The 10,751-nt window shown below is 30.6% G+C and overlaps 1 protein-coding gene across 1 annotated transcript; it reads left to right on the top strand.

Moving 5' to 3' along the window:
* The first annotated feature begins 4,027 nt into the window (after positions 1-4,027).
* On the top strand, positions 4,028-5,373 carry MIZ1 (MIZU-KUSSEI-like protein (Protein of unknown function, DUF617)). Its single transcript, XM_011049780.1, has one exon. The coding sequence runs from the start codon at positions 4,346-4,348 to the stop codon at positions 5,135-5,137; it is 792 nt and encodes a 263-aa protein (XP_011048082.1). The 5' UTR covers positions 4,028-4,345; the 3' UTR covers positions 5,138-5,373.
* Positions 5,374-10,751: the final 5,378 nt, after the last annotated feature.

Raw genomic sequence — 10,751 nt, 5'->3', positions numbered from 1 at the left:
TTAGATTTGACATATTTACTAGATCTACATTACCTTATTTTTTTAGGTATGCCAAGGGAGGTTGGTTGTTACCTTGAACTTGTCTAACTATCAAGTTCAAGTATCTTGGATTTACTTCATTGTCAAGTCCAAGTACCTTGGGTTTAATATATTTATCAGATTCACATTACCTTGAATTTGGAGGATGACTAAGTCTAAAAATCTTGGATCTGACTTGTTTGTTAAACTCATGTTATCTTAAACTTTGTTAATTATTTAGTTTAAGTGTTTTGGATTTGACATTTTGCTAAACCTATAACATTACCTCATTTTCTTGGGCGTACAAATAAAAGATTGTCATTTCTTTAAACGTGTCAAAAAAAGATGGACGTTACCTTAAACTTGCTAAATTATCAAGTACATGTGCCTTGAGTTTGTCATGTTTGGCAGACTTATATTATCTCAAACTTAACTGATTGCTAAGTCCAAGTCCAAAAACCTTGGGTCTATTATATTCGTCAAACCCCCATTACTTTATTCCTTTGAGCATGTCAACAGAGGATGATCATTCCCTTGAACTTACAAAATTATTAAGTTCAAATACTTTAAATTTAACATAATTATTATTAGATTTACGTTGCTTTAAATTTAACTACTTACTCTCAAACTACTTGTATTTTTTAAAACATTATTAATAACTGAATTTTATATAAACAACCAGGATTTAGGTATTTCAAAGAAATTTTTTATCATCAAAATCATTGAATTAATGGCCAAGCTAGAATTTCATGCGGGGGGACGTTAAAAAAAATACCCACGTAAGAAATGTACTGCTAATTGTTTTTTATAATTATGTTTGAAACATAAACATTCATGAAATGAAGTATAAAATTCGAGTAAGCTATTTTATTTTTAAAGTTAATTAAAACTAAGTTTTTGAACCAAGAATATTCATAAAATGAAATATAAAATCCAAGTAAGCTATTTTTTTTTGTTAAATTTAATTAAAATTAAGTTTTTGAACCTAAGAATATTCATAAAATGAAATTATTCGACTGCAAATTTAAATCATGTAGTAACTAATAGCCAATGACATGGCTAGCAAAAGAGACGTTTTAAAGAGAGATCTTTGGTTGTCTATGTCTCCATCCGTTCTTAATTAGAATAATCACAAAATTTTGTTATCTCTCATTCCAAAATAATGCTTAAGACTAGTTTATTCCTTAAACATGAGTCCAATTATACTTAAAGCTAAAAAGTGCGGTGTTTTTATTCTTCATAATTCATCCTCTTATATTTTACTATGGATTAAAATAGTGTGTTTTTTTTTTAAATTAATTTCTAATTTTATCCTCAAACTTTTTTCTCTCACAATTAAGTCCTTTTGAGATTAAATTAGAGTTTAATTGTATGTTTAGTTTTTTGAAAGGAAGAGTTGAACTAAAAGAAAAGGGACCATGAAAAAACATGTTGAAAATCTCCATTAAAAATTAATTTGAATCCTTTATCTATTTTAACTATTAGGTAATCGACTCTTGAATTTTACAAAATTAAATTTGGGTGTCAAACTTTATCTTACTCATTTTAAATTTTTTTGTTGTTGGAGAAAATAGAAGAGATTATCAAATTCTAGCTTAAATAAAGAAAGTGTATATTGGTGAGGAATTCAATTACCAAAACAATTATTTTTTATATCAAATGGTTTTATATAATAATGAGAGTTAAGATTAAGTGTTTTTTTCCCTTAAAAACACATAAAAAATTATAGATGAATTTTAGAAGTTTTTGTTTTGTTTTGGGTGAATTTATGATTTTAAAATAATTTTTTAAAGATTTTTGAAGGTTATAAATTGATTTAATAAGATCTTTAAAATATATCCTTATTATTTAGAACAAAAAATTTTTCCAACCGCAGTGAAGTAAGTATCATTTTATTAGTTTTCTACTAACTTTAATCTACATGTCAATTCTAAACCAGCTTTAATCTATATGTCAATTCTAAACCAGCATGGACTTCTTAATTCTCGAAGAAGAGGACATTATATAAAAAATGCTAGAGAGCAAGACAATGCCTAGTTTTCCAATAGAATTGGTCACTTGCGAATAGAGCACACATAAATTGCAGGGCCTTTTCTATTCATTTAAAAAACACCCTAAATAATCTTTAACATTATATTTTGGTGGTTAATTAATAAAATCCAAACCATAATTTATTAAAGTAAGATAAGGGATTCTTCGTTATGAAAACCAACCCTAGACTCCCCCATCCCTTCTAGAATTAATTAATTAATTAATGGTGATGTTAAATTGAAGTAGACATGTTATGCATGCATTATGAAGAGGAAAGAAATGTCAGCTACTGGTGCCTCTATTGGCCAAGTGGCGTGAGCAAAATTGTCATTGCTCCTAGGGCAGCCCTCTATGATGCATGGGTTAGGCCACCAATGAGACTAGTCATATAATTAAATGGAGCATGGAAAAGGTTGGAACCGTCCACAATGTTTATTTTTAAATCTGAATAAAGTAATTAATGATGGTTTTTTATGTTATATAAAGCCGTATTAATCCGTGTTTTGTACAAGAGATTCCAAAGGGGGAAAAAAGATTAAAAAAAAAAAGAGAGGTTTTTTATGTTATATAAAGCCGTATTAATGCGTGTTTTGTACAAGAGATTCCAAAGAGGGAAAAAAGAGAAAAAAAAAAAGAATTATGCATAGTTTATTAAGTGGCTTTCCAAAGGACGGGGACAAAGTGGCCTCTCACAAACATGATCTTGTATTGACCTTCAAAATCATGCTCGTAACCCTTCTGTCACCTCTCCTTCTCTCTCTCTATATATTTTATACATAGAGCCGTATGAATATATGGCTGTAATCTATGCAGGTCGTTTACATACCTTTTGGCTACAATTTACCCTTTAAAGCGTGTGTGTCTGTGTATTTTTCTTGAGTAATGGAAAATGTTGTAAATCTCCAAGGTAATATTGAAGAATATATATTGCAAATATTTAAAGGTTTGTCTGTTCATACATGATTTATAGTGTTGTACTTGACAGAATCTCGAGAAAATAAAGTTGAAAACAAAAGGTCTTAGCTCCCACCACGTGTGAAGGGTTTCAACTCTCCTAATGTACTTTCCTTTCAGCTATTTGGGTGTTAAAAAAATAGAAATTAACAAAAGAAAGAAAAAAAATTGTCATTGCAAGGTAATTTTATAGAATATTGATTACTATGATTTGAATGTCTTCTTCAGCTTGAGCAAAATAATATATGTCGATCTTCAAGCGCGCGCACATATATATATATATAGATCAGTTAATTCTTCCAAGGAAACAGATTGTTGACAAATACTTTCTATATGGACCCATTTAATTTAAAGATTTAAGCCAATACCATTTTAGAAATTAAAGAAAAGTGGTCCTCTACATGAAATAATTCAATATTGCAAGGCCTCTATCAAAGCTAGAGGTGTAAAGCATACACCAATCTTGAAATCATGAAATAGAGCAGTAATTTTGGTCAATGGCAGACGAGAGAGAGAGAGAGAGAGAAAATGGGCTACAAAAAATTCAATTGCAGATGCAAACGGCAAATCTCAAGTGCCTGTTCCAACTACTGGCTAGTATTTTTATAGTATTTTGACTCTATAATTAATTTTTTTTATGTGGATGTATAATCAATTCAAATATAAATAATAGATGTAAAGATGTGATTGGAAAAAGGAATTGATATTAATATGTGGAAATTAATATGAGATATTGTCATCATTAAAACCCCAGAAAACACACAGATTTATGTGTTCCTCAATGAGATTTTCATCGGGTTGGAAGATACCTGGCCATCAAACGTGTGTGATTGTTGAATTGATGGTGGAGATGAGGTGTTTGAAGAAAATAAGGGGGACCCACAAGCATAATGAAGGGTGGAGATCATCGATGACTATAGTGTAAAGCACCTAGAGAATGAGGGGCCATAATGATGCTTTGCAAGGAAACATTTGAAAATGTTAATACACACCGAGTATACGTAGGAGTCCAAGAAATCATCACCACCACACCGCAAAACTCCACAGTCTCCCTTTATATTGGCCACCTCCAAACACTATCATCACCTTGTCGGCCTCTTTCATCTCCCATTTCTCCTCTCCTCCCTCAATCCAACACCTCTCTCTCTCTCTCTCCCTCTGCCAATTCTCTCTATGCAAAACCAATCAATCTATCCATCCTCTTCTCTTTGATTCGACATCTCCTCTAATCCTTCTTCAATTAAACCTAGCTTGTTCAAGCTCCTTGGCTTCAAATACCAACTAGTTTCCCTTTCTATCTTTCTTTTTAACTTCTCTTTGTGACACTGAACATTAATCAACCATGAAACACCAACAGATTACCCTTCAAAGAAGCAGTACCTGTAGCAGAAGCACAAGAAAGATAATCCCATCTAACTACATGAGATCAATCCCTGAACAAGAAGATCATCACTCTCCACTCTCTTCACAACGCCTTGATGATACCAAAATCTATTCAAGATTCACTTGTTTCTTTCGTTCAATCCTCAAGATTATATCTTTCCCCAATATAATCATCCCCAAAACCTGTAAATGGCTATCAACCCCAACCCATTACCTCTCCATAACCCCTTCTCTTGGCCGGAAAGTGACCGGAACCCTCTTCGGAAACCGCCATGGTCATGTCAGCTTCGCAGTCCAGGATAATCCTGGCTCTGAACCGGTCCTTTTACTCGAGCTTTCGATCTCTACGGCAATGTTAGTTAAGGAAATGTCATCAGGTTTGGTCAGGATCGCCCTGGAATGCGATAAGGTTCGTGCTCCTCAGGTTCAGACAGGCCGGCAGGGGAAGCTGTTTAATGAACCAACATGGACTATGTATTGTAATGGAAGGAAGTGTGGATACGCCGTGTCGAGGAGGTGCACGTATTCTGATTGGTACGTGCTTGGAACTGTGCAGAGTGTTTCAGTCGGTGCTGGGGTAATTCCGGTGGTGGAGGATGGGCGGAAGAGCGGTGGTGGGGAAGGAGAGTTGTTGTATATGAGGGCTAAGTTCGAGCGAGTTGTAGGGAGCCGTGACTCAGAGGCGTTTTATATGATGAATCCTGAAGGAAATGGAGGGCCTGAACTCAGTATATTTTTACTTAGAATATGAGAAGAAATAAAACAAGGGATCAAAGACTTTGCGATTTATTGTTACTCGGTAATGTAAGGTGGATATGCTTGTTTAATTAAATAATTAGTAACATGCATGGTGATGTATTTCTTTTTTTTTTTAAGTTTTCTATTTTTATGTGATTTTCTTGTTTGTATTTTGTTTAGATTTTAGATGTTAGATAGTTTGCCTTGTTTGTGGAATAAAGCACAGTAATGAAGAAAAAAACAGATCAACAATGTTTTTTTCCTTGTCTCAGGGTTGGATCATACAAGAAAATTTAACTTAGATTAATTTTATATATTTCATTTCATCATCTAAAATAGTACCTATCTAAGTAACAGATCTCTCTCTCTCTCTCTCTATATATATATATATATATATATATATATGTATGTATGTATATAGATTTATATTTATAGTTAGCAACATTTTCATACCATTCACAGACATTCCTTCATTTAAATTAGATTAATTTTATATATTTAATCATCTAAATTTAAACTGCTCTATATTTTGCAAGATCTTTAATGATTTTCAGTGAAGTTAAATTAAGAATGATAATATAAGAACTAAATCTACTCATCACTTAAATGTATAGAGGGAGGGGGTGTGAAAACGAGTTTCATCTTTTAACGTGCACGCGTGCATGCCACGGCTAAAGAAGAAATGATCGGCATGCTTATTGCCCTGGCCCAAGACCATGAATTTTCACAATAATTCTACTACAGTTAGTATTATTCTAGCAAACAGGACTGCCTCGACTGTCAACTTGGGAAATTGTAGAGGCATTTATACATATATTTATTTGTCTGCTAAAGGCAACATTAACTTCAAGAAATTTAAGGTTAGCTTTTAGTTTAGATGTAAGTGCGCTTGATATATATGACTATGAGAGTTTGATTGCCTTATAAGTTGATTGATTAGGATACCCATGGCCAAATTATCCGAAAGGAATATTAATGTTATTTATCTTGAGAAAACATCTCTAATATATTAATTAGAAGCAGGGAGAATTGTCGAATAATAGGAGAAAAATTTAAGAAAATTAAGAGTTATTTCACACGATAATCTAAATGATTCATATATAATTTTATTTTTTTGTTCATGTATAGCATTATTCGAAGTTAGGTAACCTCATTTTATTTGAAATTAAGAATTTTAGTGTTGATTTTATTGGACGATTTCTTTTACAATCCACTTTTCAAAACATTTTAATTAATCATGGATGAGTATATTAATTCAATATATACATGGGGTTTTTTCTCATTCGAAAAATACTCTAAAAATCAACATTACTCAATTTAAAATGTCTTAATTTGGACTAAACATCGAAAAAATAGCATTAGTCAAATAAATATTTGCAGATTAAAGTGGATATATATATATATATATATATGAAATTATTAATTAATTATAGTAATTGAGTTTGGCAAAGAAATAAAACTTAGGTCTGCGCTCACTACTGTGTCGACCCACTTCCCTACAAGTTGGCACATCGCGGCCATAAATCACTTAAAGGAAACACTACTCTTTGTCCCCAAGCAGAATCTTTATTAAGGATCCGTCATTTTATGCAAAAGTCATAATCTTTTCCAGTATCTGGGGAAGGTTATCGTCTATCCATGGATAAAATGACGTGCATTGATTTGTGATGAGAAAAGCCAAGCTTGATGGGACGAGATATTATGCTGTTAATTGTTGATCATTGGATAATTCTGTAATGAGAATTGTTCATTTGGAATTATATAGTAAGTATGCTATTCAATTTTTTTTTAACGTAAAAAGATAATTAACATTATTAACATGTTTTCTTGGAAAAGAATTTTAAATTATACAAAACTTAATTTGATTTAACTATGTTAACTTGGTATGTATAAAAATAATATGAATAATTGATAACAATCTAGATTGATTAAGAAATTTTTTAAATAATATTTTTTAAATATTAAAATAATAATATATTAGATTAAATTTAATATTAAAATTAAAATTAAAATTAAAAAATTAAATTAAACAGTGATTTGTGCTTCTACAGTAAATTTAATATTAAAAAATAAAATTAAAACTAAAAAAAAGTTAAAGCACTGTTCAAGTCGAAGGTGCGTTTAATTCCTTTTTTAGTTTTTGTTCATAACTATTAGTGGTTGTTTTTGTTAAAGTCAAACTTACGAGCTTAACAATTACATGTGACGCACTGTGATTGGTTGAAATTTTGATCAATACTGTTCATTGACTTTCACTATGTTTGGTTGTTATTGTTATTCTACTAAATTAAGCACAGCTATGTTTCATCTAAAATTAATGCATGTTTTCTTGTGAAATTAAAGCATTTAATTATTATTTAAAAAAATATTATTTTGTTTTTCAAATAAAACAAGTACCTCTTACTTTTAATTAAGATCATAGTTGTTTATTGTGAAATCTAGTTTTCATAATTAAAATGACAACTTTATTTATTATTATATTAAATTACGCATGATAAAAATAATATATAGTTCTTTACTAACTCTATTTAAAACAAAAAATCTGTTAAAATGATGTGACCATACATATTGTTATCCAATTTTGTTTTTTAAATTATTTGAACTTGTGAATTATTTTCATAAAAAAAATATTGATACATTTCATGTGATTTTAAAAAGTTATAAATAATTTAATATAAATAAAATATTTTTAGTACTTTACAGTCCTTATCAATCATTTTATATCTAAAAACTCCAACAATAAGATTTAACCAAATACCATTTACCCGCTTTGAAGACTTGGAATTTTCATCACAAACTCAAAACATAGAAATGCTAAAGTGAAAGTGGAATTTAAAAGGCTGCTTCTATAATATATTTCAAGACCCACCCACCACCTTACCTTCCATTAGAAGAAAGAAAGAACTACAGATGGATTTTGACGAGGGTTTTCCGTAATTATTCAATAACAACAACAATTGACGATGTCGTATCTCAAACGGATCAAGATCACATGGGAAAAAAATATCTTGGTCTGGTTGAATTAATCTCAAACGAATCCATGAACACCCAAAGATGCAAGATATGGTATTACAGAAGAGGAATGAAAGTACAGCCAAGATAACATATGGACAATGTAAACGTGTCGAAGCTGTGTCCCATAATCGAGAAAGGACCTCAAGATCTATAGGTTTTTGAGTCAACAACTCATAAAGATACGTTATCTTCAGAGGTCCAGTTCGGAGTTTGGACATCTGCTTCTGTATTTAATAACGTCTCGGATATCTTTGTCTAGCATTAGACAATAGTTTTTGAAGGGAACAATTACGTGGTGTTTTATTTTTGTTTATCTGAAAAATTAACGTGTATGGTATAAAATAAATGTATAAAATTTATACCTAACAAATAGGAAATAGATCATAGATTACTCACACAAGTTTTTGTTTAAGATTTAAATAATTCTTGCTGTACTTTCAAAGATTTTTTTTTTTTTTAATATGGTATATTGATTATTATTGAATTGGCTAATTAATATGTTTTTGTTTAAGATTTAAATAATTCTTGCTGTACTTTCAAAGAATTTTTTTTTTTTTAATATGGTATGTTGATTATTATTGAATTGGCTAATTAAGGATGCCCCAGCTGGCACTCCTACTATAAAGTGCAATGAAAAACAATATCAAAATCGTTATGACAACTTCTCTAACCGCTGATCCCTAACTCAAAATATTTTAAGGTTTGTAATAAGGCTTTGAGTCAGAGTTTTTGGTAATATATATTGAGGTTAGAAATCTTGAGAAAACTTGTGCTGCCAATCTACAAGTAAAGGCCCTTTTAATTTCAACCCAATTGGTTCTTCCATTTTTTTGCCAAAAAGAAGAAGAAGAAGAACACAATTCCCTGGTGATCTCTTTAATTGATATTCTATTTTTGTTTTCACCTTAATTTTTTAAAAAAATTCAGATATCTTAGACAGCTTAGACTAAATTTTTACAGTCTGGAACTAGTCTTTATACAGGGTTAAGCCCTGTAACCTGTAACTCAAAGAGATTTGATGTTGCTGGATTTAAACTTGAGATAAAATCCCTAGCTAAATACCGCTCGACCAACCCTGGGGGATTTTTCATCTTAATTTAATATTCGGTAACTAATGATTTTGAATTCCATCAAAGAAAATGAGAGAAGAAATTATTATGAAAAAACAATTAAATATAAATAAAATAACCCGATCAATGAGAGATTTAGTCTCAATCCATAAAAACCATATTAAAAATAGACGACCTCTAAAAAAAAAACATAATTGACCATAATTAAGCATTAGCTAGAACAACTAATAACCAGAGTGTCAATGAGGGCACGATCGAGAACATGTGGAAACTGCATGCATGACATTGTTTTCTTGAGCAAGATAGTTTTGGATGAGATCGTCTCTAAGCATTAATTAGAAGAGAACACATACGCATCCTCCCAATCTCTTCTACCAGAAGGATATTTTTGTAGGTGTAGACTAATTGATGCAGCTAGCTGGCTAGTTCGTAAATATATTCAATTTTGAGCTTCTCTCACTCCTCTTATTCAAAGGCATCAGTTCATAGAGACTTTAGCACCAACAATATGGTGTTGCTGGCTTAAAATGGTGGAACATGGAATGGAGACAAACCCAAAAGAAAAGAAATTGAAGAAAGTAACGTGGCTCTTATTCATCAAGACTGTAAACAGCAGCACTCACTGAGCTGATCCAAAATACAAAAGATGTAAAATAAGAGTATTAGCACAAGGGTACTCACATGGGAAAATCGTCTTGGGGATCTAAGAGAACGTGAACAAAACACTTGTCACATATATATAGAATGGAGTGCCGAAAAGAAACCAGGGCAAGATAGATATAACTTGAATAAATATTACGCATGATAGTTGTTTTTGATAAGAGATAGATATAACTTGAATAAATATTATGCATGCTTACAGAAACTAGCTACCTACCTTGTATAATAAAAGACACTACAACAGCTCCTGAGTTTAATGTGAATTTATACACTTATCGTCATCGTAGATTGGAATTGTGAAGTGATAATTTTACCTTATAAACAGAACACAACTGGCTTTGAGAATAGGGATATAATATATATATATTGTTATTAGAAAAAAGAAATCTCCTATATGCTCCTGGAGGAAAAAAAATAAAAATAAAACTAGAGGGGAGGGACACTTTCAGCATTTTTCATTTTAGTTGCAGAGTGAAATTATTAAATTAATCTTGAATTTTAATTGTTTTTGTCTTGTTAATTTTACCTTATAAACAGAACACAACTGGCTTTGAGAATAGGGATATAATATATATATATTGTTATTAGAACAACTTTGAGAATAGGGATATAATATATATATATATATTGTTATTAGAACAAAGAAATCTCCTATATGCTCCTGGAGGAAAAAAAATAAAAATAAAACTAGAGGGGAGGGACACTTTCAGCATTTTTCATTTTAGTTGCAGAGTGAAATTATTAAATTAATCTTGAATTTTAATTGTTTTTGTCTTGTGTCAAGGAGTATTTTTATCCTTTCACTTTTTATATATATGTATGTATATATGTATATATATATATATATGTATATATTATTAAGGTGTCGCCTTTATTTTTAAA

This window comes from Populus euphratica, unplaced genomic scaffold (assembly GCF_000495115.2).
Source record: "Populus euphratica unplaced genomic scaffold, PopEup_1.0 scaffold138.1, whole genome shotgun sequence".
Taxonomy (NCBI): domain Eukaryota; kingdom Viridiplantae; phylum Streptophyta; class Magnoliopsida; order Malpighiales; family Salicaceae; genus Populus; species Populus euphratica.
The sequence above is the reverse complement of the archived record's forward strand: the minus strand, read 5'-3'. Positions and strand labels throughout refer to the sequence as shown.

Excerpts from the sequence above, each read along its gene's own strand:
- MIZ1 (XM_011049780.1), top strand. The coding sequence starts at position 4,346 with ATGAAACACCAACAGATTACCCTTCAAAGAAGCAGTACCTGTAGCAGA.